Source organism: Aethina tumida, chromosome 2 (assembly GCF_024364675.1).
Source record: "Aethina tumida isolate Nest 87 chromosome 2, icAetTumi1.1, whole genome shotgun sequence".
Lineage (NCBI taxonomy): Eukaryota > Metazoa > Arthropoda > Insecta > Coleoptera > Nitidulidae > Aethina > Aethina tumida.
Genome location: NC_065436.1, coordinates 23,300,594 through 23,328,546, shown reverse-complemented (window position 1 = coordinate 23,328,546; position 27,953 = coordinate 23,300,594). Strand labels below are relative to the sequence as shown.

The 27,953-nt window shown below is 31.0% G+C and overlaps 10 protein-coding genes across 12 annotated transcripts; 5 read left to right on the top strand and 5 right to left on the bottom strand.

Moving 5' to 3' along the window:
* The first annotated feature begins 411 nt into the window (after nucleotides 1–411).
* On the top strand, nucleotides 412–4,214 carry LOC109596754 (hemocyte protein-glutamine gamma-glutamyltransferase-like). The gene is made up of 10 exons (XM_020012333.2): nucleotides 412–428; nucleotides 1,440–1,648; nucleotides 1,704–1,837; nucleotides 1,934–2,063; nucleotides 2,116–2,299; nucleotides 2,352–2,569; nucleotides 2,622–2,813; nucleotides 2,874–3,093; nucleotides 3,159–3,443; nucleotides 3,499–4,214. The coding sequence occupies exons 2-10, from the start codon at nucleotides 1,444–1,446 to the stop codon at nucleotides 4,037–4,039; spliced, it is 2,109 nt and encodes a 702-aa protein (XP_019867892.2). The 5' UTR covers nucleotides 412–428; nucleotides 1,440–1,443; the 3' UTR covers nucleotides 4,040–4,214.
* Nucleotides 4,215–4,440: 226 nt separating this feature from the next.
* Nucleotides 4,441–8,270, bottom strand: LOC109596758 (serine/threonine-protein kinase dyf-5). 2 transcript variants are annotated; one of them, XM_020012336.2, is made up of 9 exons: nucleotides 8,120–8,270; nucleotides 7,870–8,057; nucleotides 6,343–6,510; nucleotides 5,947–6,285; nucleotides 5,685–5,876; nucleotides 5,239–5,630; nucleotides 4,919–5,163; nucleotides 4,662–4,779; nucleotides 4,441–4,608 (listed from the first exon to the last, which is right to left on the bottom strand). In XM_020012336.2, exons 2-9 carry the CDS (start codon nucleotides 8,023–8,025, stop codon nucleotides 4,596–4,598), a joined length of 1,623 nt encoding a protein of 540 aa, XP_019867895.1. In that variant the 5' UTR covers nucleotides 8,026–8,057; nucleotides 8,120–8,270; the 3' UTR covers nucleotides 4,441–4,595. The 2 variants fall into 2 exon arrangements, with proteins under 2 accessions (XP_019867895.1, XP_049818488.1); XM_049962531.1 differs by having other exon boundaries at nucleotides 4,919–5,160.
* A 1,295-nt stretch (nucleotides 8,271–9,565) lies between these two features.
* Nucleotides 9,566–10,824, bottom strand: LOC109596761 (mediator of RNA polymerase II transcription subunit 29). The gene is made up of 4 exons (XM_020012340.2): nucleotides 10,416–10,824; nucleotides 10,300–10,361; nucleotides 10,155–10,239; nucleotides 9,566–10,099 (listed from the first exon to the last, which is right to left on the bottom strand). The coding sequence occupies exons 1-4, from the start codon at nucleotides 10,629–10,631 to the stop codon at nucleotides 9,887–9,889; spliced, it is 576 nt and encodes a 191-aa protein (XP_019867899.1). The 5' UTR covers nucleotides 10,632–10,824; the 3' UTR covers nucleotides 9,566–9,886.
* An 826-nt stretch (nucleotides 10,825–11,650) lies between these two features.
* Nucleotides 11,651–13,581, bottom strand: LOC109596746 (V-type proton ATPase subunit E). Its single transcript, XM_020012325.2, has 4 exons — nucleotides 13,430–13,581; nucleotides 13,134–13,309; nucleotides 12,327–12,495; nucleotides 11,651–12,269 (listed from the first exon to the last, which is right to left on the bottom strand). The coding sequence occupies exons 1-4, from the start codon at nucleotides 13,460–13,462 to the stop codon at nucleotides 11,967–11,969; spliced, it is 681 nt and encodes a 226-aa protein (XP_019867884.1). The 5' UTR covers nucleotides 13,463–13,581; the 3' UTR covers nucleotides 11,651–11,966.
* Nucleotides 13,582–14,994: 1,413 nt separating this feature from the next.
* LOC109596757 (stress-associated endoplasmic reticulum protein 2) lies at nucleotides 14,995–15,624 on the top strand. The gene is made up of 2 exons (XM_020012335.2): nucleotides 14,995–15,169; nucleotides 15,249–15,624. Exons 1-2 carry the CDS (start codon nucleotides 15,086–15,088, stop codon nucleotides 15,357–15,359), a joined length of 195 nt encoding a protein of 64 aa, XP_019867894.1. The 5' UTR covers nucleotides 14,995–15,085; the 3' UTR covers nucleotides 15,360–15,624.
* Nucleotides 15,625–17,168: 1,544 nt separating this feature from the next.
* On the top strand, nucleotides 17,169–18,983 carry LOC109596752 (p21-activated protein kinase-interacting protein 1-like). Its single transcript, XM_020012331.2, has 2 exons — nucleotides 17,169–17,316; nucleotides 17,373–18,983. Exons 1-2 carry the CDS (start codon nucleotides 17,239–17,241, stop codon nucleotides 18,897–18,899), a joined length of 1,605 nt encoding a protein of 534 aa, XP_019867890.2. The 5' UTR covers nucleotides 17,169–17,238; the 3' UTR covers nucleotides 18,900–18,983.
* A 67-nt stretch (nucleotides 18,984–19,050) lies between these two features.
* LOC109596751 (folliculin) lies at nucleotides 19,051–20,536 on the bottom strand. The gene is made up of 3 exons (XM_049962532.1): nucleotides 20,240–20,536; nucleotides 19,897–20,188; nucleotides 19,051–19,845 (listed from the first exon to the last, which is right to left on the bottom strand). Exons 1-3 carry the CDS (start codon nucleotides 20,504–20,506, stop codon nucleotides 19,235–19,237), a joined length of 1,170 nt encoding a protein of 389 aa, XP_049818489.1. The 5' UTR covers nucleotides 20,507–20,536; the 3' UTR covers nucleotides 19,051–19,234.
* A 40-nt stretch (nucleotides 20,537–20,576) lies between these two features.
* Nucleotides 20,577–21,514, top strand: LOC109596750 (18S rRNA aminocarboxypropyltransferase). Its single transcript, XM_020012330.2, has 3 exons — nucleotides 20,577–20,689; nucleotides 20,743–21,285; nucleotides 21,415–21,514. The coding sequence occupies exons 1-3, from the start codon at nucleotides 20,620–20,622 to the stop codon at nucleotides 21,456–21,458; spliced, it is 657 nt and encodes a 218-aa protein (XP_019867889.2). The 5' UTR covers nucleotides 20,577–20,619; the 3' UTR covers nucleotides 21,459–21,514.
* Nucleotides 21,515–21,703: 189 nt separating this feature from the next.
* Nucleotides 21,704–22,989, bottom strand: LOC109596768 (uncharacterized). Of its 2 annotated transcripts, none has more exons than XM_020012348.2 (3): nucleotides 22,952–22,989; nucleotides 22,184–22,330; nucleotides 21,704–22,078 (listed from the first exon to the last, which is right to left on the bottom strand). In XM_020012348.2, exons 2-3 carry the CDS (start codon nucleotides 22,316–22,318, stop codon nucleotides 21,782–21,784), a joined length of 432 nt encoding a protein of 143 aa, XP_019867907.2. In that variant the 5' UTR covers nucleotides 22,319–22,330; nucleotides 22,952–22,989; the 3' UTR covers nucleotides 21,704–21,781. The 2 variants fall into 2 exon arrangements, with proteins under 2 accessions (XP_019867907.2, XP_049818490.1); XM_049962533.1 differs by lacking the exon at nucleotides 22,952–22,989 and adding an exon at nucleotides 22,381–22,484.
* A 136-nt stretch (nucleotides 22,990–23,125) lies between these two features.
* LOC109596787 (mediator of RNA polymerase II transcription subunit 23) lies at nucleotides 23,126–27,666 on the top strand. The gene is made up of 5 exons (XM_049963646.1): nucleotides 23,126–23,734; nucleotides 23,947–25,471; nucleotides 25,534–25,975; nucleotides 26,031–26,944; nucleotides 27,002–27,666. The coding sequence occupies exons 1-5, from the start codon at nucleotides 23,321–23,323 to the stop codon at nucleotides 27,649–27,651; spliced, it is 3,945 nt and encodes a 1,314-aa protein (XP_049819603.1). The 5' UTR covers nucleotides 23,126–23,320; the 3' UTR covers nucleotides 27,652–27,666.
* Nucleotides 27,667–27,953: the final 287 nt, after the last annotated feature.

Below are 27,953 nucleotides of genomic sequence, written 5' to 3'. Positions count from 1 at the left end.
CAGCCTTTTCACTAAGTATTTATAAATAATCTTAGCTTTTCAGCAACATACATTTAAAATAAATATTATAGTAATGGCAAATCTAATTTGGTTAATTTATTATAAAATATATTCCATAAATTACGCAATCGTCAACTTAAGAGAAAAAATTTTTTTTGCAATTTTGTGACGCATATTTATAAAAATTATTTTTTTTGACCTCTTTAAGTATTTTTTATCAGAGCTTCCTGAAGCGATACAGAGTAATTACTGTTTGCGGTTTTTCTTTGATTAAAACATTAAACGGGAAACAATTACTCTCGTATTTTAACGATATCGTAAAAAACAGCGATAAGGTTTTTCATAAAATAGGGTCGTCAAAATATTTTTGTTTAGTAGTCAAGAGATCATAGAGGTGAACAGTGACCATTTAAGTGTAACCTACTGATGTAAGTATGTTATTATTATTTTTACATTATGAATTAAAAGGTTTCAAAAATTTCATATTTCAATTAATTAATATTATTATGATTTAATTTTGTTTTGTAAAGACAACAAGAACTTATGTTTTAAAATATTACCTATATATTTTGTAATATAATTTACAATTTTTTTGTAAAATTTTTAAAAATAAATTTTAATTTTTCTTTTCATATAAATAATACACACTTATAAGAATTAATTTGCTGGATATAAAAATAATTAATAAATTTTAAAAATTAAAATATTTATACACAACTTATTTAAATAATAATAATAATTTGTGTATAAAACAAAATCCTTTTTTTTTTAATTGAATTGGTAACACTACATGCATTTTGAAATATAGGATACTCAAATGAAAACCATAATTTGCATTCAAAATATCTAGAAAAAATCCACATACAAAAACTAATTTGATCACTTTCCATATGGTATAAAACAAAATGAAAAATTTTCTTCCTATTAATATCGTTTTAATAAACTGAACTATTTATAAATTATTTTTTTCTAAATTGTGTAAAGAATATAAAAATCTTAATGGTTTTAAGTGGCCTGGAAAATAAGGCGAAAAGGGGAGATCCCACAGAATCTATACATATATATATATATGTCAATTTAAAAAAATTCTAAAATATAGATATCAAAATGTAAAATATTTCTAAATGTAAAATAATTATTTTGTAAGAATATTATATAGTTTATACTATACTGATTATATAGTGTCAATTATTATATTTTTAAATTCCGGTTTGCCACATTTGCGGTTTCAACATACTCAAAAATTATCAGTTATAATGTGCATAAAGAATCATTCATTTCAAGAATCTTATCAAATAAAAATGTGACAATTTTTTATTCATATAATATATTTTATTAATATATTATAGTTAATATGATAATAAAATTTATTTTCATAATATTTAACTATAATTATAAAATGTATATCAGTAATTTTCATGCTATTTATTTTTAAGTAGAAAAATGGGCGAGAATTTGGAAGTGGAGTCGGTTTATTTATATCCATTGGAGAATTCCAAACGGCATAAAACGGAAAAATATGAAGTGATTCACGACGAAAATCCCATTCCAATTTTAAGAAGGGGTGAAAGATTCACTTTAGCCATTCGATTTATGAACAGGCCTTTTCGCAAGGATCTCGACTTGGTAAAACTTATTTTCAACTATGGTAAAAATTCATAACAATGTTTGTGTTTAAAAATAAATATTATTAATTACTTCAGGTCCAAATCCTAATCCTATCAAGGGTACAAAAAAAGTATTAAAACTAGATCCCGGCAAAACTAGGGTGTCTGAAGATAACAAAAACTGGTCGTTCGCCCTTTTGGTTGATGATGGTGAAACCATAACTGTCGAGGTAATATAATGAATTTTGTTAAGTTTAGAAACACATTTGAATGTTCCCTACTTTTAAACTTTACAAGTAAATGTCTTGAATTAATAACAATTTCAGGTATATTCCCCTCCAACAATTCCGGTTGGTCTGTGGGGTCTGCAAGTCGAAACAAGTGTTCCAAATAAAGAACCATCTTCGTTCACTTATGAAAACGACCTGTATTTTCTATTCAATCCATGGAAGTGCCGTAAGTTAACTGTTAGTAAAGTTACAAATAAACTGAGTCATTTAATTTATAGATGATTTAACCTACATGCCCGAGGAGAGACTTTTAGAAGAATACGTCCTGACAGACGTAGGCAAAATATGGGTTGGACCCCTAGGCACCAGTAAAGGACGTGAATGGGTCTTTGGACAATTCGATGCGTGTGTGCTTCCGGCGGTGATGGTGATGTTTGAAAAATCAGGATTGCCCCATGAAAGGTAAAGAATATCATCGACGAATCGACTCAGCAAAATAAAGGAAATTTTTTAGTCGCGGCGATCCGATAAAACTGACGAGAATGATTTCAAAAATGGTAAACAGCAACGATGATGATGGGATTTTGGTGGGTCGCTGGGATGGGGAGTACGATGATGGGACTGCACCATCTGCTTGGACTGGGTCTGTGCCAATTCTACAGGAGTATCTCGATACGGAAGCACCCGTAAGTTATGGTCAATGCTGGGTGTTCTCTGGGGTTGTCACAACAAGTAAGTTACTCAGTAACATAATTTATAATTGTACTAATTGATTTGATATTAGTTTGTAGAGCTATCGGAATCCCATCTAGAGTGGTTTCAAATCTGGTATCTGCCCACGATACCAATGCCACTCTAACGGTTGACAAATACTTTGACGCCAACAATGAAGAATTAAAAGAATTCAACGAAGATTCAATTTGGAATTATCACGTATGGAATGATGTGTATATGGCAAGACCTGATCTTCCACCAGGTGATTACCTAAAAACAAATAAGGAAGAAACGTAATTAAATTTGTAATTTTATAACAAAGGTTACGGAGGATGGCAAGCTATCGACGCTACCCCACAAGAAATGTCTTCCGGTTTCTACCAATGCGGACCAGCATCTCTGGAAGCCATTAAAAAAGGACAAGTAGGATTAAATTATGATGTACCATTTATGGTTGCATCAGTCAATGCCGATCTTATGAGATGGAAGGAAGACAAAACTTGTGAGTTGGGATATGCGAAAATATACTGTAACAAATACCAGTAAGTTTATTTAACAAATTACACGTTTAAAGTACTTAAATGAAACAAAATACTCATATTTATAGTATTGGCCGATACGTCTTGACCAAGAAGCCTTTCTTCTTCGATCCAAATACCGACAAGGATCGTCAAGATATCACATGCGAATATAAGATGAAGGAAGGAACCGAAGATGAAAGATTGTCGCTTTTGAATGCAGTTCGAGGCACAGAGACAGCCAAAAGATTATACGAATTGCCAGATCCGGGATTAGAAGATGTGAGCTTTGATCTAGTTGAACTGGAGAAAATCAATATTGGGGAGAATTTCTGCTTAGTTGTCAACATCAAAAACAAGAGCGATAAAGAGAGGTTGGTGCCTATTTAAATTTGTACATTGCAACCCTAATTTGTTTCATATTTTCAGACACATTAAGGTGTCCTTATCTGCTGGAAGTGTCTATTATACAGGAGTCAAAGCCAACCTTATTAAGAAAATTCATGGTGAATTCGTAATGAAACCCCATTCCACTGAAAAATTAAGGATGACCGTCAAGGCAGATGAATACCTGGAAAAACTGGTGGAATACTGTAACATGAAACTTTACGCCATCGCAACAGTAACAGAAACAAGACAAACTTGGGCAGACGAAGATGATTTCCAAGTCATCAAACCTTCAATCAAAATTGACGTTCCTGCTGAAATACCGAACAAACGAAACACTTTGATAAACCTTTCCTTCGTGAATCCGTTAAAGAAGACATTGACCAAATGCAAATTCAATGTATCTGGACCGTCTCTTGTAAGGAACCAGCTGATACATTATCCTGATGTTGCACCGGGAGCTACGGTAAACGTTGGTGTTAATATTACTCCAAGACTTGAAGGTGACCAAAAAATTGTCGCAACATTTTCTTCTAAAGAGTTGCTTGACATTACTGGTTCAGCTCAAGTAGAAGTTGTCTAAAAACAACAAAAATATTTGACCTTTTATATTTTTATGTTAGAAGTAAGTTGAATAATCATATTAATAATTTTTAATTATAAATGTTTTGAAAATAAGAAAAGCTTTGATTTTTATTACTTTTATAGTTTCTATAAATGTTAAAAATGTAATTGAATTTGATTGTAGTTATTTTTTTTTAATAAAATAATTTAACATTATTGTTGTATTCATATTAATTATTGGAAAAAATGAAAATATAACCCACTATATGTATATTTACTTAAAGGAACGAAAATGTGGCTTTAAATTACACTAGTTAGTAAAAATGTTAAATATACTGTCTAATTCCAATATGTTCTATTAATTATTAACATTAATATAGATAAACATATATTAATATAGATAAATAATGCAAAAGTGGATAAATACGAAAAGGTATTTTATTAGTTATAGATTTAACAACAAGAAATATATCGTGTTATAATTTTACATCTATCTATAGATAACATGGAATGTGTCTTGAATAAATTATGTAACTATCACAGATTATTTTCAATATATATACTATGATGAATTCTTATTTAAAATATCTAAAAATAAATTAATTAATTTTTTTCACATTGTTCATAAGTTTTAAGTTTACTTGGCCGTGCAATCAATACCAGTCGTATTGGAAGTATTTAAACCTCTAATTATCCTTTGTGTTGAAGTTGACATGTCCTTGATTTGATCATTCCATATACTAGGTAGTTCCATTTTCCCTATAATGAAAATTTTCAATGGAAATTATTGTAAACATTTAATTTAGTTTGTTTAAATTGTTTTTCTTTTATCTCTTCTTGATATATCTTTAATTATTATAATGTTTTTAGTCCAAATCATACTTAACAATGAACTTACCTGATTTTTCTCTTAAAACACCACTGTCTCTTCTGCTGTCTGGATAAGATGGTATATAATTTAATGGATTAACTCCTCGTCGCACTCCTGATGGTTGACCTGCTATGTACCTTGAAACACTTAAATACTGACTTCTGGCAGTACCAGCACTTGCTTTGGCCAATGGTTCCAAAAGATCCTGCAGATTGTAATGACTAATTTTTGGCTCTTTCGGTTTCTCTGGAGCAGGAATCTTGATTCTACTTCTTGGTGGAAATACAAAAAATATTAGTTCAAATTTAAAAAAATATATTACTCGTACTTCATGAAATAAAACCTACCCTAATATATCGGCAAAGTCCTCATTTTCGTAGTCAAAATTAGTCCACGACAATTTCTTTGGAGGTAATGCTCTACTCTGAGTCGGATTGTTCGATATTAAATATTTACTTGCATAATCAGATTGGCCGAAACTGTAAACAATCGGAGCCATTGGCTGTTGTGGATTGTTGTCAACATCTGGCATTTGTTTAATAAGCGACTGAATGTTAATCTGTACTGAAGGTTGAATGTTCTGTGGCATCGTATTCTTGTGGAAAGATTGATTGTTGGATTGAACCTCTGTCGGAGGCAAAGAATCCTTCGACTCGGTTTGCTGATGTTGACTAAAATTTATTTTGGGTTGTTTCACTGCGCTGTTTATTTGAATTTGCGACGAAAATTCTTGGCCGACCTAAAAAAGTTTGAACGATGTAATATGAATGTGTGCAGGTTAATTTCCAGTTACTTGGAAAAATGGGTGTTTCAAAGCTGCTTGTGCAGTGGGTCGTTTTGTTGGATTCCAGTTTAACAGGTTCAACAGCAGATCAACTGCAGAAGGTCCGGCTTGAGGTACGACGTCACTGATTGGCGTTTTAACGAAATATGGAAATTTAAATCCTACTGCGCCAGCAAGTTGATAACATTCGGGCCATTGTCTCTGAAAATAGATCCAAACAAAAACGAAAATTTTCTTTAGTCTTGATTCACATATGAACTTCTGTGCTCACCTTATCGGGGGTTCCCAGAACGGCACAAATTTTATACAACTGGTCGGTCTCGGTGGTCCCGGGAAACAGAGGCCGATAAGTGTATATTTCAGCTGCTATACAACCAACGGCCCACAGGTCTACCGGACTGCTGTAAGTGGTCGAGTGCAGGAGCACCTCTGGTGCCCTGTACCATCTAGTCGATACGTAATCTGTGTAAGGTGGTCTGGACCTAATCTCTCGGACCAAACCAAAATCAGCAATTTTAACCAAATCGGGACCTGAACACAGTATGTTCTCAGGTTTTAGGTCACGATGAAAAAATCCGTGGCGATGTATAAATGATAAACCCTGCAATATCTGGAAAATTTCTTATGAATCTGCGATCTCACTTGGGAACTTAGGTGACTAAGTTACCTGATACAACATGTTTCGTACAGTAGCTTCAGGAAAAGGTACCCTTCGGTCTTTAATGAGTTGATAGAGATTTTCTTGGAGGTATTCGAATACGAAATACAATATGTCATTTTCACGAATCACTTCTTTCAGTTTGACGACGTTTGCATGATGTAATTTTTTTAAAGACTGAAACAAAGTCCGTTGAGCTGAATTATACTTATTAAATAAAAGTGAATTATGGAAACAGGAATGAGATTATTTATATTCCAATGTAAAATAAAACATTTTTGCGCAACTTTGAATGAATTATCGAAAAATAAAAAATTCTACTATTTCATTAAAATTTGTTTGTTTTATTTATTTTGTTCTAATATCATATAATATTAAATTCATTAATCATATTTAAAATGACTTTAGGTTTTCCCTTCTTGAAATCTTGACCTAATAAACAAATTATGATCGGTGACACTATTGAAGAATTTAGAATATCATACAATTAATTAAATAATAAATGTTTTCGGTATTCTAGCCCACGAACGACACTTATCGAATTCTCATTAATAATTAACCTCTAATTACAAATCCAATATAATCGTTAGAAAATACTGAATAAAAGCGGTTTCCATTACTGTCACTAAAATCATGTTCTCTTTACATTTCTCTTTATATTTTGATATTTAATGATTTGAAATTTCCGTCCACAATACCAATGATAGTGTAAATAAACTGTATGTTTAGTAGTTAGAGATATTAAACTTTTATTAATTATAATGAGGCCACTTTAGTTTCTCTTGATTATATAAGCATTATAAGTGTTTCTTCGGATGTTTGTCGAAGTATATTCGGATAATTATGCCTAATCGTAAATTAACTTCAGTTGAGAGGATAGAGGAATTAGAATGATGAAATCTGGGATCAGAAAAGTTAGGGGTGGGCTCAATTTTACAAAAGTGGTATTTTTGATATTAAAACCTAAATTTTATCGTTCATTCATAGTATATGCTAAAACGGCGTATTTCGAACCATCAACCCCTCCCTAATACTCTTCCAGAGATTCAAACTTTAATTTCGCTAACATGGGCCAATATACCCTAAGAAGAATTGAATAACTTCATAGAAGTGATGCATTGATATGCCAAGAAAATTGACAAAAGTGGCAGTTATAACAATTTGAACCGTTGATAATTATTGCAACATATAGCTTTGAAAGAATTGTTAAACAATGTAGTTTCCGCCCTTGTAAAAGTTTTTGAACCATAATCAAATAGTTAATATCTATAATCACATCTTTTTTATCTATCATGAGTCGTACAATAAGGCTATTATCTACTAAATCTACCATATACTCATGGTCATGGCAAAAAATAAAATGTAAAGGGCTTCTTAACATTAGAATATGATCTTTTAAAATAAAATCTTTACTAATATTGTAGTGTAATTTATAGTTGACAAGAATCTGATTTGACCTGGAAACATTAATAGAATACTGAACTATTAATCCAATTTACATGACATAGTTGTCAATCTAAATCAATGACTAATTACCTTTACTTCTCTTAAATTCATCGCCTCATCCCAAGAATAATATTTCCTTTTCATCCTCTTGATCGCAACTTTTTCCCCCGTGTCTTTCCTTTGGCCAAGGACCACAGATCCATAAGTTCCATCACCAAGTTGGTGCAGAATAGTATAACGATTCATATTATCACAATTTAAATGGCAGAAACAATTCACTACATATTTAACAAACACTAATTATAAAAAATACTATGAGTCAACCAACAGTGGTTATTACATGGCAGGTTGTGTTCCACTGTTGTTTCGACGTAGCTCACAGTTCTGAATATTGATTATTTCACGACTTTCCGCAGTTTGACTCCCTTATAGCAGACCCCTATAGTAAAGACATCTGCTTAATAAATTATTGAACAGATGCGAGAACTGCTAAAAACAAAATATGGGTCAGCGTCACTTAAGTGGCAATAAGTCTTGCGGAACCAAGGTTCGTGGTTGTTAACTACCCTGGTAACGGTAACCAACCAGTTAAGTGTTTTTTAAACAAATCATTTTTATTAATATTTATACTAGTAATTAATTTTATATTACTCTTTAAAAAATGGGGTATTTTTTTCTGCTGAATGTACAAAAACGAATTATTTAATTTTGTTTTAAAATTTCATACAACTTCCGAAAATAAAACGTATATCAGATGAAATCTAAATATACTTTTAAAATATAAATATAATTCAATTTTTGTGTTTTTGACTTTAAATCAGATTTTTTTTCTTTAATGTAGTAATCCCCCATGATATTTATTTTTTTATTTTCATTAGCCAGTTACTATGGTTACGGAATTTAAAAAACAATATCTAACAGATATATTAGAATCATACTAAATTTGATACGAAATGATACAGGAATAGTTATAACCTTTTTATTTTAATAGTGTGTTATAAACATGTACAATATTTTACAAGTAGAAAAAATATAAATTATATATTTTTAAATAAATATTTACCGTACAATAGTTCTAGATTATTACTTACCAACGTTTCTTTTATGCAACAATAAAATTAAGAGAATGAAAAACGAAATAGATTTTACAATTTATTAAATTTTTTCTATCACCATAATGTGGAACACTTTAATCTAACTATGCCCCGTCGCCTCCTTCGCCAGCATCTCCTCCATCGTCTCCTGCATCTCCTCCGTCATCCTGAGCTTCTCCATCATCCATTAAATCTTTTATAATATCATATATCGCATTGCCGAGGAGTCCCAACCACCACAGTGTAAACATACATGGTGCATGTTGGTAGCTGGTAAGATCGGTAACCCAGTCAAACGCACCGGGTCCCTCTTTATCACACATTATGGTTTTGTAGAATACTAGAATTTATAAAACGAGCCAAAATTTTGAGTTTTTGTCGGTTGTGTGATTGACAGATGATTTAATGTCTAAAACTATTTGATTGATGAAAATTGATTTTTTTTTGACATGTTGAACAATGTATCATTTTCATTATGGTACATTATACAGTGTAGGGTAGAATCAATAAAATTAAAATATACTGTGGGGCCAGAGAAATAACACAAAATCTAAAACGAAACATTTTGTAAGATTTTCATAAAAAAATTTTATTCAAATTTTTTTCAGTCAATATAAAAAATATATGGAGACAATTTTAAAAATATTCTCATACACTGACTAATATTCTAATCTAATTAATAAGAGCCTGAATTAATACCAAAAATTTTATTATAATTTAATTTTTACATTCTATTATTACATAGAACTGTAAACTAGATAAAATGTATGAATAATATTATGATATTGGTATGAAATATTTTAGTTTTATACATGTAGGAATATGACTATTTACATATATTCCACTATGCCATATAAAATAAAATAATAAATTGTAATTTTATCGTAAATGATCATTTTATTAGCATAATGTGCCTCAATGCCAAAATGTGTTTGCGACTAGGGTTGAATAGCAATTTTTATTTTCTGAGTAAAATATTACAAAATAAAATATTAATATGACTGTTGAAAATGTCAATCAGATGGAGATATATTTTGTGCAGCAGCGACTAAAGTATCGTGAATTTCCTTTGTGTAAGCAACTTGTGCACTTGCTGTTGCTAAGAACTGCGGGTATGTCAGCTGATTTTCATTCACCCCAATAGTATCACATCTTGTTGTATTGACTGGAATATTTAAATACCTGTTGCTGCTTTCATGTTGGCTGAGACATTTAATAGAAGTTTTCTATAAAATAAAGCAAATTAATAGCTGCTAAATATCCAATATATAAATAACGTACCAAGTGTAGCTCGATTTGGTCACAAATAGAATAAAATTCTTCTAGGTGTTTGTCAAACCTTGGTAACTGGGTATCTACACTTTTCCTAAAATAATAATATTTTAAATGTTATTATTATGTTATTATTAATTAAGCAATGACTTACTGTGAACCAGCATCGACTTGGCTGTTTTGAGTTAGAGTTTGTGCTGCAGTCTTGATAGTTGACTGAAAATATGCATTGGAATAGTAAAATATTTCAACATAAATTGTAAAACTTACAGATAGTTTCTCCCTCAGTGGTCCAACCAAAGATTTTATTTTGGAAATGTTATTTAAAAGTGGCTGAGGCTGTTGTTGTTGCTGCTGCTGCTGTTGTTGTTGTTGTTGCTGCTGCTGCTGTTGTTGTACTTGTTGCTGCTGCTGCTGCTGCTGTTGTTGCTGTTGCAACTGCTGCTGTTGCAACAGGGGATTGGGTTGATTAATTAATACATTCATTGTTTACGGTTGTGCAACACAACCTCACAATCTTTCCAATCCCTTACGGTCACGTAAACGTTTTTACAATTTAAATTAAGCGCGCAATTAATTATAATGTTATTTGGATTGAAGACAACAGCAATGTGAGAAATCTACAATGTTTAGAAAACAAACAAACACGGACTACAAATGGTGGTTTACAATGACAGGTGAACTGTGTAGACAACCAGCACAACTTAACATAGCCTACTAAAGTCCTTCGGATCTAGGTAAATACCAGGTAAAATAGCAATTAGGAATAACAAAATAAAAGATTAAAAAGATACGGTAATTGTTCCTTCGTTAATTAAGAAAACTAATCAAAAGTACCTTATTAAACCCACTTGATTTTGTATTAGCATTTTTCAAATATTAAAACTGAAATATCTCAAAAACGGTTTTGAAAAAAAAATTAAACCAGTGTACCATTTTCTGAATTTTGCAAAGACAATTAATAACTAGTTTAGACAGTTTTAAAAAAGTCTTTAGAAGCAAAGAAAATAGGACGAGAAAAAGAGGAGAACCCCTAGAATTACGCTACTCTATTATTATGAAATCATTTTTGAAATTTAAATTTAAGGAGCTATGTTTTTTTCAGAAGAAACATTATAACAAATTTATTTAGGTTTTCTTCATTAGTGGATGTGTTCTACCTACTCTCAAATTTTGACCACCTATTTTAGAAGATCCTATATTTAACTTATTTATTAATTAGAAGTTTATAACTGAAAAAAGTAATATATGATTTATTTTATTTGTTCAATTCAATAACTTTGTAAATTATTTTTTTTAATTTACTTTACTTTTATTTTATATAAAGGAAAATTTGCTTTACAATTCTCAATTCATAAAAGTGAACTGACGGTTTTTTCTAATTAAAAATTATTTTTGAATTAGAAAAATTTAAAAATGGAAAAAGACATTTAAAGATATTTAAAGTCAGTGTTGCAACAGGTATGAAATAATGTTTTTAAGAGACTGAATTAATTATAAGAAAATACAATTTTATATCGCTTTATTTTAACACGATGTATACAATTTAATGTGACAATATATGTTTCTTGAAACAAAACTTACCCCTACCAATCTAATAAAATGGTACAATATTTGAAATCTACAAACATAACTATATTAAAATGGAATATTGGACATCTATTTACAAATTTTCGTTTTTAAATACAAGTGTTGTGGAGAAAAACATGGAATTCTCAAGCTGTAATATAATACTAATTACAAGAAAATGTATGAATTAACCACAGGTTAAATCTTAACATTTGCTAACAATACAGGATTTTGTGATAAACAATGATTTATTTAGTCGGTGAATTTGCGGTTCACGTTACGTCCGAACAAGGCTGTACGAACTTGTGGCACCAGCTGTTGGGCGATCAGGTCCAAACGAGCTTCCAAGGTGTTGCTGATCTTAATCTTGTTATTCTGTGCGAGCAGTTCAATGCCGCCGGTAGTTTCTTGCGAGAGCTGCGTGTCTTCATCGATTTTCAGTATCACTTCCTTGCCGGTGGCGTCACGGTACTTGGTGGCGACAGTAGGCAAAAGGGATTGTACTAATTGACGGTCCTGGGGCCTCACTCTTACCAAAACGTTTTTCTCGAAAAGCTGATGAAACGTTGTAAAATGGTATAACGTTCAGAATTTTTATGTTTGAATGTTTACCTGGTACAGAGCCTGCAAAATCAAGGACTCCAGAATTTGAGAGTATTTCCCTTGGTCTGCGGTGACTTCACCCAAACGTTTGCGGGCTTCTTCCAGAACAGCGCGTACATGATCTTCACGAACTTTGAGTACCTTGAGACGGGCTTGATTCAACATGTTGGATGACTGACTATAAAAGTATTATCATTATAGTTAATTATATATGAATCTACGGAATTTAAATATTTATTGAATTATTGAATGATTAATATGATCAATTTCATTTTAAATTATATGCCGTAATTATGATATAAACATTGTCACATTTATATACAATTCTCTAAAGATTTGTCAAATCATTGGACATACAAATTTTATAAATTCTTTAATCATGTGACATAAGATTTTTCTATCAATAACTAATATAATGTGTCTTATATTAAAAACTATAAAAACAGTAAGAAATGTCCTAAACTATAATATTTAAACTTGCTCAACATAAAATCACATGCATATAAGTGACATTTAAAAATTAAATTAAATAATGCAGCATATTATACAATTATTCATATGCAATGAATCTCTGGCATCACATTGGTCATGAGATAATATTGTAACTTATGTATGTATAACTTCAAAAATACAGATACACTGTATCAAAACTATCCCAAACAGCACAGAAACAGAACAACTGAACTTTTAACATTTTGTGTAGATATACTATGTTGATAAATTTAAATTCATTTCAGCAAGACACAAATCTGTGACAAGATCACATGACATGCCCTTCCCAAAATTATTTCTTTAATTTTGCCAATCAAAACTTACATTTTCTTTTGCAATTCCACTTGTTTCTCCTTTTTCTCATAGTACTCCATGATTTTTAACCTCTGTTGTTGAACCAGACGTCCCTTCTCAATGTTGAATTCCTCTTCTGCCTTGGCATCAATTTCTTCGGCCTTTTCATTGGCTTCTTGCTCAATGAAAGCCATCATGTGCTTAATCTACAAATGATTATTGGATTTAGACAATTGGGCCTTAAATTACTTCTTAAAATTAGTGACATTGTGGAAATGAAATTAATCAAGTCGCAGAAGGCGCAATTTTATAGTTTATACACTCACTTGTTTTTGTACATCGGCGTCGCTTAAAGACATTTTGACTTCTTTTGTTTTTTTGCACTACAAATTGAAACAAATTGTTTTTTATGATGACAACGCCTTGCTCGAGGAACGAATACTCAGGTTGTGAAAATACAGTAGATGATTGATCATATGATTGCTGCCCTGTGACGTTTCAAGTTTTTGTCTAACGAATTTTAATAAAGTTATTTAATTTGATTTTTGTTACTTGCGAATATTATATTTTTTATTAACATAATTTATCCAATATTATAACTTAATGTTTGTGATCATTTAATAATATATTGTGTCCTATGTTGGATCTAATTTGACTACATTTTGTTCTTATGCCGCCATCTGTGATTTTATGTTTAATGTTAATGGACACTATATTGAAATTGCACATATCCAAATCTGTTCGGCAATTCGTAAGTAGATGACTCTGTATGCGTACATCATTTTAAATTTTATCCATTTTTATGAGAACTTTAATACTTTTTCTTGAAAAAGAAAGTGATTTAGATGTAGTGGATATGTTTTGATTTTTTTTCTTTCTCAAAATTCTATTAAATTAGTTTGTTCCTCACAGTTGCTTATTTACTTTTGGTATCTCATTTTTCAATAACTATGTCTAGAATTTTCACAATATATTTTTTTCAGATTTTATTACTCTGTATTACTCCAAACAAAAAAAAAATCATTGAAATCTAGTCACGGAATTTATGTGTTCTGTATCATCGAGTATACTTTACACATACTTTAAAGTATACGGTATAATTTTATTAATTAACATTAAGTAATATGTGTGTTATGTCTCTGACAAGCACTTCTTTATATTAGAAGAATAGCAGAATTGAATATACTTTTAAATAAAGGTAACAATATTTTTGGAAAATTTTGAGATAAATATTGTTTTTTATGAAAAAAAGGAGGCGTAACTGATAATTTATCTATCCGAGTTAAAAATATTCGTACCCATTGGTTTTATTATTACTTTCCAAACATGTGTCCAGTATTAATATTCCATTTTATTTATTAATTTTTAATAATTTTGTTTGTAATAAAAGTAAAGTATACCTACATAAAACATTATTTCTAAACAGCAATACAATTACAAAAAACTGTATTGTTAACCTGAATATTCTATATGATTAAATATTATAATCTCCCACTATCAATTTTTAATTTTTCTAATACACATGTTGCGAACATAAATAAGAAATTTGCGCATCAAATAAAAATGACCTTTAAAATAGAATACAACTGCATCAGCATTTAAATGATCATTGATCGATATTCGAGTAAATATATTTTTTTTATTTTCCAAGAATTTTAAACAAAATTACCATGACATTTGACGATATAATTAAATTTCTAAATCTTTTATGTTTTCCAGTATCAATTACTATAAAATTTTAGTCATAACTTTCAAATACATCCAACCCATTCTGTTAGAGTCAACAGCATATTCGAGAAACGCGTCTTTCAAAATGTGCCACGCTGTAATTAACGTAGTGCGCATGCTCCTAGCCAGCTTACGCGTCAACTGTCAGTAGATTTTGCTCCCACTTTCACCGCTGTTGTCAACAGACACGGACGTGTCCAGAAACTGTTTTCATTTCAAATTATTTACATTTTCCGTATTCTTTCTCAGCAATAATGGCTCCAAAACAAAGAATGAGATTCGCCAACGAAAAGGCCATGAAGAATGTAACTATGAGGGGAAACGTACCGAAATCATCCGTAAGTAATCTAACCATATTGTTTTCATTATCTCGTTATTTTTTTACGTGTTTATCAATTTTAACATATGTTTTTGTAGAAAAATCAAGATGAGAAGACACCAGTAGGCCCTTGGCTGTTGGCCCTTTTCATTTTTGTTGTTTGTGGATCTGCAGTTTTCCAAATCATCCAGTCCATTCGTATGGCTTAAACATTCACTTCCCAAATGGTTTAACTAGGTTATTGCTCAGAACATTTTATTCCAATTGTGCAATTCAGATATTTAAAATTTATTTGTGTGTTATATTTATGTCAACAGTCTCTTAATTTGAACATTTGTATCTACATTTACATAAGTTGTAATGCATTTATTTGGTAGCACAAATACCATTGCTTGTATGTTTGTTAAATCATTCCAGTGTTTTATATTTGTAATACAATTTATGTAGGTTCAAATATAATTATAATTTTGTAAATATTGTCTATTATTTTTTTACTCATTATATTGTCAAAAATTATCCATTGTATAGATAATTGTGACATATTTATCTTTTGTGTGCATATCATTTTTGAAGAAATAATTAAAGACTGAATGTAAATCAATAAATGCTATTATTTTAAATTCTATTAGAACCCAGTTTTATACTTTTACATACATATATATTTAATAGTACAAATTTCACAAAATTGTTACAATATCAAATCAAAATTTTTAATATGTGCATTTTTAAAGATTCTCATATATATTAAATATTTGTGTATAATACTTGATATTTCTAAAATAGGTGGTCAAAATTTGAATAGAACACATTCAATAAGAAAAAAAATTAGCAACCCCAATTTAAATTTAAAAAATTGCTTTCTCAGCAGAGACTGAGGTTCTCTTTCTCGCTCTATTTTGTACGTTGCAGAATGTTTTTCAAACTTATTAAGTTTTCTTTATATCAATTTAGAAAAAACGAAATCTTCATTAACTTTATCAGTGCCGCTTTTGAGATATTTCACCTTTATTGTTTGAAAAAGGTTAAGCTTCACTAACACTAAAATCAAATAAGTCTGAGAAGTTAATTTTGAATAGTTTTGGTAATTAAATAATGAAAAAGAAAATAATCATCATTTTTTACTAAAAACAAATTTTATTCGCTCCTGAAATTTAATTTTAGGATATTTTCTTCATTTTAGAACATATTCTACCTGCCTCAAATTTGGCCGTCTATTTTAGAAACTCGATAAAATTAAAATTATTATTAGTATACAATAATTTTTATACTATAAATAATTTTAAAATTAACTATTTTTATATGGACCATCATTAAGTTCATATTATAAATTCATATTCTTTCAGTCATAATCATAAATTTCATACCATTAAATAACAATTTGTCTCTAATGTCAATATCATTATATTTTGAAAACTTAAGTTATGATAATTATCATAACTTTCATTTATCAAAGCTTATATATCTTAAACTGCGGATTAATAAGCTTTTTGTCTGAATAATTTTAATATCAATCGAGAAATAAGAGAAAAGAATTGAATCTATAGTTTTTCTTATAGACTATTACCATAAAAATCAAGGTCACATATTGTTAATGTCGCAGAAACCTTACTATGGTGCTGAAAAATGGTTTACCATTGTTTTACTTACAATGATTTAATTAATAAATATGAAACAACTCCTTTTACAGACATACAAATTTGAAAAATTTGACGAACATCTTTCTTGCTTTCTTATTAGTCATTTAGTTTAACGCAAGTTATGGACGTGGCTAACTTCTTGAAAAAATACTGGTTTCTCTACAAGGAACAAAAGTAATCCCAACAATTTTTCAAATTATCTGATTTAGGCTGCATATTTATTTCTGATTCATGATAGAAGCACAGTTTCATTGATGATTTAGAAAATTTTTTAAAATTTATTTTTGTGTTTTCTAAGGGATTTTATTAAAATAACCACAATTTATAGTTGGTATTTTTTGTGTCTGGTGTTCTATGTGTGTCTGTTGAATTCAGAAAAATATCTTAGGTTATAACGAATCTAGGTTATGTATTTTTATGTGTATAACCTCAAAATAAACACGATTTTAAAATGAGTAAACAGGCGACGTTTGAAGTTATTCTTGGTACATATGAGGAATTTTTACTCGGATATTATTTTTACGCTAAGGTAAATGTCTTTTTAGACTCGTTCTTTTGCGAAATTAATACCACATTGTGTTGTAGCAAACCGAAGTAGTTCAAAGTTTTGCGTCACACGACCACAGCAGTAGTATTCGTTCGGTAGCGTATTCAGGAAATTATTTAGCATCTGGTGGGGCAGACGACAAAATTTTCATTTATGACTTGAAAACCAGAAAGGAACATTGTGTGTTAACACAACATGATTCAACAATATCGGCTTTGCAATTCACCAGCAACCATTCCCATGTGATTTCAGGAAGTAGTGATGGCGTTTTGGCCATTGTAAGGACGGGAAACTGGCAATTGGAAAAAATTTGGGAGAAAGCCCATAAAGGAAGTGCCATATTAGATATTGCAGTCCATGAATCTGGAAAGTTAGCCTTGACATTGGGTTCAGATTGCAGTTTAAGAACATGGAATTTGGTAAAAGGTAGACAAGCTTATGTAATTAACTTAAACAGTAAAAGCAAAGATGCCAAGAGTTTGGAAAAAATTGTTTGGGCCCCAGATGGTGTTCATTTTATATTATATGGAGGTAAATATATAGAAATTTGGAGCATAGAATCAGGTGGGATTGTAAAAGTGATTGAACTTAAAGAAAAAGTATGTTCTTGTATTTGGTATACAGATGAAAAGCTAATATTTGGGTTAGAAAATGGTGATTTAGGACATTATACAATTGAATCTGAAGAAATAGAAACATTCAAAGCTGGAGAAAGTCGAATAAAAGCAATTGCCACATATGAAAGTTATATTGTAACAGTGACAAGTTCTGGTGAATTTAAAATATGGAATAAAAACCTCAAAGAAATTGTTGCACATAACACTGGGTGCCGCATTACATGTTTGTGTATTGTACCACAAATTAAAGTTAAAATTGAAGAAGATACAAATATATCTGAAGAGATGACAATTGTAGATTCTCCACCAAAACCATTAAAACCCAAAGTAATTATTGAAATTGAAGATACAGATAATGATATTACTAATATACCTAAGAAAAAAAAAGTAAAGAAGTCAAAGAACAGTAACAGTGAAGTTAATATTACAGAAGATCAAATAGCCTCTGTACCTAAAAAAAAGAAGAAAACAAATTTAAATAATAGTGAAAGTGAAATTGGAAATGCAGATAATGTAGTAACCACTGCACCTAAGACAAAGAAGGTAAAGAATTCAAAAATCAATAACAGTGATACTAATAATGTTCTGGAAGATCAAACAGCCTCTGTACCTAAGAAAAAGAAGAAAAGGCATTTAAAAAAATGTGAAAATGAAATTGAAGAAGCAGATGATGCAGTATCCACTGCACCTAAGACAAAGAAGGCAAAGAATTCAAAAATCAATAATAGTGATGTTAATGTTAGAGAAGACCAAATAGTCTCTGTACCTAAGAAAAAGAATAAAATGCATTTAAAAAACAATAGAAATGACATTGAAGATGCACATTATATACAGACAACTGCGCCCAAGATAAAAAAGGCAAAGATTTTTAAGAATAGTGTTATTGAAATTAATGAAGATAACATTAATGGAAAACAAGAAAATAGGACGAGTAAAAAAAAAAAATAAAAAAAGAAAACTTGATAATTAAGAAAACTAATTGTTAATATGTTTGTTTTTTATAAACCAAATAAAATTTACAACAGTTTTTAATTTTTCTTTTATTTATAATTAACTGTAACAAAATTGAACATATGATTATTGTTATCAAACAATGATTATTACAAAAATACATAGTTATAAGTATTCTTATCTTTATACCAATAATAACAATAATTTTGTTCTATCATCTGACATCAAGTCAACTTGATAAAATTTTCAAATTCGCAAGCAAACTGATGAAAATTATACAGAAATTAATTTTACCGTAAATTATTGTCTAATGAAAATACTAATATTAAATATCACAGTTCTGTTCCAGAATTTCTAATCTGTGTGGTCCAATATGATAAAAGAGGCATATCATACTTATGAACACCCAATATCTCTAATAATTCTTGACTGTGCAGTTCAATGCAGGCAATATTGGATGCTATATTATACCATTTATAACAAAAACTTACTAGGTATGATTCAATTGCCTCATCTGGTAAACTAGCATTATTTAATCCATCATCAATAAGTGTTAGAAGGCTTGGAAGTTTTAATGGCAAATTTCCCCTCCATTGTATCTCCCATTTGGATTCATTTTGAAGTAATTTACAGGCATCACCAGTCTGTGGAAGTTTAAAATTAGTAGGTAGTATTTGTTTAAAATTTGACATTAGTTCCGTGTCACATTCTACTTTAATTCCTGTGAGGATGCAATAACAGACTTTGTGAAATACTTCTCTAGACATATTTCTATACAGATTTCTTAATTTTATAGATCTATCACATTTAATAGGAATTTGTTCAACATTGGATTGTATTTCTTCGAAACTGTTAACACTAAGTAACCACACAAACCACATATGCAATTCCATAAAAATTGATTCGACACCTGTTAATTGCTGTAAAGACCTTCCAGAAATATCTGAAAATAAATTACTTAATTATACAATTAGAAATATAATTTGAAATTTACTTTTCCTAGTTTGCTGCAGAGCCTGTCGGGCAGCCTTCTGAGAACAAGTTAATTGTTCTTGGCTGTTAATTTTCAAGGCATTTTCTTTCAAATAATCAGCAATGGTTTTAAAGTGTTTTGTCAGATGTGGCCAATTATTCAATAAATGAACCTTATCTCTAAGTAATATAAGTAAGCAGTATTTTCTTATAAAACCTCTAGCCTGTGAATCTGCTAGGTAGAATGTTAAAGTTATTACATGCCCTCTTTGACTATCCCCAAAGTACATTAAACCACCTTCTTTCCCCATTTCCTTAAAGAAAGTATATGGAATACAAAGAAATTGTATTTATACATGTCTTACTTCACAGCTGATGCTTTTAACTACAGCGTTTTTTAATAAAAATGCCGTTTCTTCAATTAGAGGTAAACGAGTAGAAACATAATACTTATTGTTGTTGTCACTAACTATTGCATCTTCCGCATTTATAGATTTGCAGGAATCACAAATGGGACTGTTATTTATATGTTGTGGTTTGTCTTCAGGTTGTTCATTCGTTCTTTCCGTTGAAAAAATGACGATGGGCCCATGAGTTTCACAAAAATGTCCCAAAGCCACAACTCCCTCCATAATCAATTTCTAACACAAATTAAGTCGAAGAATAACAACACACAAGTTATAAATAAACAAATTTGACAGACCAACACAACCTCAAAAAATTTATAGGTTATATTTAAGTAAACATGGATGAGAGAAGACCTGAAGATGTGGATGAAACAAGTTCATCCTGTGAATCAAGTGAATGCGAAGAAGGTAATTACGCAGCGATTATAAAATTTATGAGGAGTACTGATAACAATTTTCAGAAGAAAGTCCTTCATATCAAGTTGCTATGTGGGACTTCAATCAGTGTGATCCAAAAAAGTGTTCCGGTCGAAAATTGGCCAGAATGAATTTAATAAAAAGTCTTAAAATTAAACAAAGGTTCCCTGGTTTAGTTCTAACACCTACGGGAGATAGATGTGTTAGTCCATGTGATAAGAGTATTGTTGAAAAAAAGGGTATTGCAGTTGTGGATTGTTCATGGGCGCAAATTGATAAAACACCAATTGCCGCACTAAAACCTGCCCATGGGAGATTGTTGCCATTTCTTGTAGCTGCTAATCCCATAAATTATGGCAAGCCTTGTCAGCTCAGCTGTGTGGAAGCTCTTGCTGCAACAATGTATATTACAGGTTTCAAAAATCATGCTGAATATTACCTCAGCAAATTTTCTTGGGGCCATTCATTTTTTGAAGTAAATCAAAAATTATTAGATATTTATGCAAATTGTAAAGATAGTGCTGAAGTGATACAGAAACAGAATGAATATATTGAAGAAGAGCAAAATCTACAAAAAAATAGAAGAGGTACCAAGAAATATTCATACATTACATTGATATTTATTTTTTGTGCATGACTTTATTAAACAATCTTTTATTCTTCAATTTTACTTAAGTACGTATAGATGATTGTATTATATTCCATTTTGATTTCAGAGATGCCTGATTTTCCTGAGAGTTCCTCCAGTGACAGTGAATAATATCAATACACCTATTTTTTATGACTTGTTTTGTTCTGTATTAAAAAGGGAAAAAGAATGATGATAGTTTTATTCCTACTAAAGTCATAATAAAAATTTCTTTTATTATTTGTCATGTGGGAAAATGATTAATTTAATTTTTTAATTAGTTACCCATTTTGTGGAGTTTAAGGATTGAATGACTATTTAATTAACATAACAGATGTTAATTTATGTATATATCCAGAAGACTTGCATGGGATTATTGTTTATTTGATATATTAACTCTTATCAAATACCAACATGTGTTCACAAATTCTTCATTTATAACAGAATTAGTTCACCTATTCTACAATACTATAAACAGTTGGTTCTTCCTTAAATGTGACTGATCTTCCAATTTTTTGGTTGTTATTAAAAGTGGTTGGTTCAATTTTATTGGGTCTCAACGAAAATCTTCTTAAACTTTTTCGAAAACTGTTCATTCTTGAGAATGATACGTCGCTCAACATTTTATTGGTGGTTGTGTCCTCGAGAAGTTTCAAAGTTATTTCGGGTATCTTCAAAGCTTGAGCGTTGGGATTATGATCAAGCCATGTGAGAAGTTGCTTCATAACTTGTATTTGTTCATTTACAGATATCTGAAAATTAATAATATGTCATTTATATTATATTGCTGTATAATATATATTTTCAGCAATAAATATGTGAGTTGTAAGTATATTACTGACACAGTATATAATTACCTTATTTAGTGCTTGTCTTAATCTAAATTCATCTTTTGTGGACATATAAAGCATTGTGACTTTTTTACTGCAAAGCCACATATAGTTAGATTTCCCAAATAATTTTTCATTTGCTTTTATTTGTTGTACTTCCATAAGGATTTGAACCTGAAACAAAGACGATTTAATTTTAAGTGTGGAAAATAATAAGTGTCTACCTGTTCTATGAACTGTGTACACATATTGGAGGTATATGAAAGAGTAAAATTATTATTGCAAATTATTGTCTGGTATATTATTTTTAATAAAGATATTCGGTAAATATTCATGATAATTTAGAAGTAGATTGGTAAATATATTTGGGTTCATTAGTTATATTAATATTCATAACAGCTTAATAATATTTATACATGATTGGTAATAAAGATAAACTTATCAAACAGTCGTCATATATAACATAAAGACTTTTTATGTGTAATCTTTAATGAAATAATTTGTTAAAAACAATGTAACCATTAGATAAAATAAATTTTACCTTAATTAATTTTTAGTATTTAGTTTTTGCACTTCATTATTCAAGTTTATTATATATTTTATATTTTTAAACTATAAAAATTAAAAATAATTCATGTTCAATGATATTTTTTGTATAGCATTTGTTATGGCTTTGGTTGTTCAGTAGCAAGTAGTACCTAATATATATTTAAAGGGCGAAAGGATAATTGTATGATTGTAATTTGGTTTTATTTTGGGATACCATAAGTTAAATTAAATACCAGGTAATTTTACCTAGTATTCCGTTTTCTTTGCAATATGGTACTCAAAGCAGTATCATTACCAAGAGAGTTCTGTTCGTGTATAAACTAATGCTCCTGAGTCTCTGGTTGAGGATATTTTGTCTATGACCGTTTCTTATTTCTATGGTCGCTGTGGTGTAGTTCCGTGGTTGGTACTTGTGAACTTTTGTATTGATTATTTTCGTATTATACAAGGTTGTTTTTGAATTAAAAACAATTTCACTAGAAAATTAAAATGTATAATTGTTAATAAGTGAATAATTTACTTAATTGTTATGTGTTGTAAATGAAAATTGTGTTAGAAAAATATTGACACAACCACTTCATAACCTTTTTATTGTTGTTATTAACATAATAAATAATGCCGGATTCAGTGCAAACGATTTTAAAAGATATATTATACTGCGATGGAGTAAAGGAAGCGTTCAGTTTATTTATAGTTCACAGACAAGAACTGGATGATAAGGAGAATTATAAATTTATAGCAGCCTTAGCAGAGGCTTTTAAAGTGTTACCTCCAGAACAAGTTGAAATTACCATAAAGCAGTTTCTATTTACTGCTCAAAAGGAGTCTCAAACGATGTTAGAACGTTTGCTGCGTATGTTAGAGGGTGTTGTTGAATTACAAGCTCTATCACCAAGGCAAGTTTGTGAAGTCACAATTGCATTTGAGGGATTACATTTCAATAATCCACATTTTTGGATTGGTTGTTTTAAAATGATCAAAAGGATGATTGACCAGGTGGAATATAAAGGTGTTCGGGAAATTATGAAGGTAAGTGAAATATTGCTTTTATTTAAGATTAACAGAAAAAATTGAAATTCATTGTTAAATTACAATTATTAATTCAGATATTAATTTAGTGTATACTGCTCCTTTCAAAATTTATATAAAAGTAGAAAAATTTTATATTTAAAAATACACTATATTATTTTATTTAAATTAAAATATTAAATAAATGATTGATGATTATAATTGTTTTTTAGGGTTGTTGTGAAAAAGCAAAGATACTGCCAGAAAAGCTTAATAGTAGCTTAGAACCCTTGTTAAAAGTTTTGATGGAAGTAATTGAAAAGATAATGGATCGTAATGCATGCCTAATTCCAGGATATCTGTTGGTAAATGAAATACAAAAAGGATATCCTGTATGTCCTCATTGGCGTTTAGCTGGACTGTTTAATGATTATGTTGATAGTTTTCGTGCTTGTGCACAAATGGTTTCAATCATTGGACAGTCTGAAATGAGGCCAGTTGTTGAACATAGTGGCTGTCCAGAGCATGTCGTTAATCAATGGAAGATTGATTCATGTAATTTAAGGTTTAGTTTAAAAGGAACTCTACCTTATGAACCATCTTTATTAGAAAAACAGACTGGATTGCTGAGATATGTATTGGAACAGCCCTACAGTAGAGACATGGTGTGTGGAATGTTGGGGCTTCAGAAACAGCATAAAATAATCTGTGTTGCCCTTGAGGAACAGCTTGTTGAACTAGTTATTTTAGCTTTGGAGAGAACAGAAACTGAGGATGAATCAGCTACACAGAGTTTATGGCTTCATTTATCATCCAAATTGATTTACTTTGTGTTATTCCAGTTTGCTAGTTTTCCGAAAATTATTATGACGTTGCACTCGAGATTACAAGGTCGAGATTTCCGTAAAGGGAGAGATCAGTTGGCCTGGATGTTACTTCAATTTATATCTGGTTCCATTCAGAGAAATCCCTTGTCAAATTTTTTGCCTGCTTTAAAATTATATGAATTGTTGTTTCCTGAAAGTGAAGGTCCTTTGCCAGTACCAGACTTAAATCAACCCCAATGCACGCGTCAAATGGCAATGATATGCATTTGGCTTCATTTAACAAAGAAGGCTCAACAGGAACAGAACACAGTACACATGTCATGGACAGTGCCACCCAAGCTTCGATTACATCACGAATTTCTACAGCACCTCGTCTCACCAAATAATACTACTTTGGTCATGGGCAACGATTATAGAATAGCTCTTCTCTGCAACGCTTATTCGACGAATCAAGATTATTTTAGTAAACCAATGGCTGCTTTAGTGGAAACAATTCAAGGTAGCCCCAAATCAGCTACTCCACCTACAGCTCCTTTAAGTATGACAGTTCTGGACTCCTTAACTGTGCATTCAAAGATGAGTTTAATTCATAGTATTGTTACATATGTTATAAAAATGGCTCAAACCAAGTCTGGTATGCCTTTGGCTCCAGCCCTAGTGGAAACCTACAGTAGACTATTGGTGTACACTGAAATTGAAGCTCTGGGTATAAAAGGTTTCATTAGTCAACTGTTGCCACAAGTTTACAAGTCACATGCATGGGGTACTTTGTATACTCTTTTAGAAATGTTCAGTTATCGTATGCACCACATTCACCCACATTATAGAGTCCAGTTACTCAGTCATTTACATTCATTAGCTGCAGTGCCACAAGCTAATCAAACTCAGTTACACTTATGTGTGGAGTCCACAGCACTGAGGCTCATTACAGGTCAGTTGAAACAAAGTGTTAAAATATATAATGGAAATTAATAAATGTGTTATTTTTTTCAGGACTGGGTAGCGGCGAAGTCCAACCGGAACTTACTAGATTTTTGACCGATCCCAAGACTCTCGTGTCTGCCGAATCTGAGGAGCTCAATCGTACTCTTGTGATGACTTTAGCCCGCGCCACTCACGTAACCAGCGCAGACGGGTCCTGGTGTCACGAACTACTGTCGACGATTACCCAGTTGACACCACACACATGGGCTCCACACACTCTAGAATACTTCCCCAGGGCGCTGGCTGAGTTTTTCGCCCAACACGACGTTCCGAAGGAAGACAAGCTGCAGTTGAAAAAGGCGGTCGAAGAGGAGAACCGTAAGTGGTCGTCGATGAACAACGAGAATGACATCATGGCTCACTTTGGTGGTGCAGGCGCACCACCACTGTTTTTGTGTTTGTTATGGAAGATGCTCCTTGAAACAAACCACATTAGCCCAATTGCTTACAAGTAAGTGCTATTTAAAAAATCTTTATATCAGAGATAAAATTGTTTATTATTTCAGGATATTGGAACGGATTGGTGCTAGGGCACTCTCAGCACATCTGCGTAAATTTTGTGACAATCTGGTATACGAATTTAGCAATTCCCCAGGTGGTTTGCACGTGAACAAGTGCGTTGATACAATAAACGACATGATATGGAAATACAATATTTTAACAATTGACCGTTTAGTATTATGCCTCGCTCTTAGGACACAGGAGGGAAGTGAGGCACAAGTGTGCGCCTTTATTATTCAATTGCTTTTGTTGAAACCGCCCGAATTCCGTAACAGGATACAGGAGTTTGTTAAAGACAACTCTCCGGATCACTGGAATCAAATGAATTGGCATGAGAAACATTTGGAGTTTCATAGGAGGTTCCCCGAAAATATTGCACCTGAAGAACAGTCAAATGTATACCATCCCTACTTTGGTAATGTGTGTTTGAGGTTTTTGCCTGTTTTCGACATCGTCATACACAGATTCATAGAAATTGTTCAGGTGCAAAAAAGTCTTGAGATTTTACTTGAACATCTGGGATGTTTGTACAAATTTCATGATCGCCCAGTGACTTATTTATACAACACGTTCCATTATTATGAAAAAAATTTAAGTGAAAGACCTACGTTAAAACGACGTTTGGTCGGCGCTGTGTTAGGTAATATAAAAGAAACTACGTTGTCGCCACAGTATCAAGCATTTTTATTGAGACCACTTGAGGAACTATGGATTCCTGAACTGGATTATTATTCACAACAAGTAAAGAAGGTTGTAGAAGTTCTAAAGGGCACAACGGAACATTCTATGACCGATTGGAGATTTAACGAATTTCCCAACGCGGGGGCCCATATTCTATATTCAACTTGTGTGGAATTAATGGCACTTTCATCCGGACCCACAGCAGTAGCAACTGGTCTATTAGAAGTCGTCATCAAAGGTAATAAAAATTTTATTGCAATCTATTATTTATGTTATTAAAACTTATTTATTTTAGGATTCGTTTCAATACCTTCTGGAGAAATACACCAATGGATCAATGCAATTGGATTGATCATTTCGGCATTACCAAAGAGTTTCTTTAATGTACTGCATGATAAACTGGTGGCAACAATATCAAAAATGAACACGTGGCCATTTGATTGTTCATTATTTAAACTGTTCAATTTTCAAACATGCCACTATGGATTGTTATCTAGTGAATACACTTACATGCTTGCATTGGCTCATTCGATTTGGCATCACGCTGGACCTGGACAAATCGCAAGTGTCCCAAGGTGGATAAACGAACACTTACCACCAGTCGTACGAACAGAAGAACAATTTCTTTTTGTGTGTCACCTTGTTGGGCCATTTCTTCAAAGATTTAATAATCATATAATCATAAATCTGACTAGTTCATTGTATGATCTACTCGCCCAAGTTGATCAGTCAATACAAGAATACAAATACATAGACGCAATATGCGACTTATTGTATCATATTAAGTATATGTTTGTAGGAGACGCTATGAAACAAGATTTGGAGAAAGTTATTAGAGGATTAAGGCCTCAACTGCAGAAAAGGTTAAGGTTTATTGCACACGTAAATGTAGATGAATCTGCCGCCAATACTGGTGGACCGGTGCCAGTGGGAAACCCGTCATAATAAAAGTTAAAAGTATTCACGTGTTTTTAATATTATATTTTAATATAAAATATTTAACTTTTCATAAAATCCAAATATTTTATAAATTAAAAAATAATAATTAAAATTCACTTTGATATAATATGTGAAGGAAGAACTTGAAGCACTTATGCTGTGAAATGGGGCATAATCTATTCGAACGTTATATGTATACACATATATTAAATATTTTAGAATAGTCATAGCCCAGTAACTGTGTTAAAATAGACGGGTTTCCCAGTGGCAATGTTGCTACAGGAAACACGTCATAATGTATTTTTACA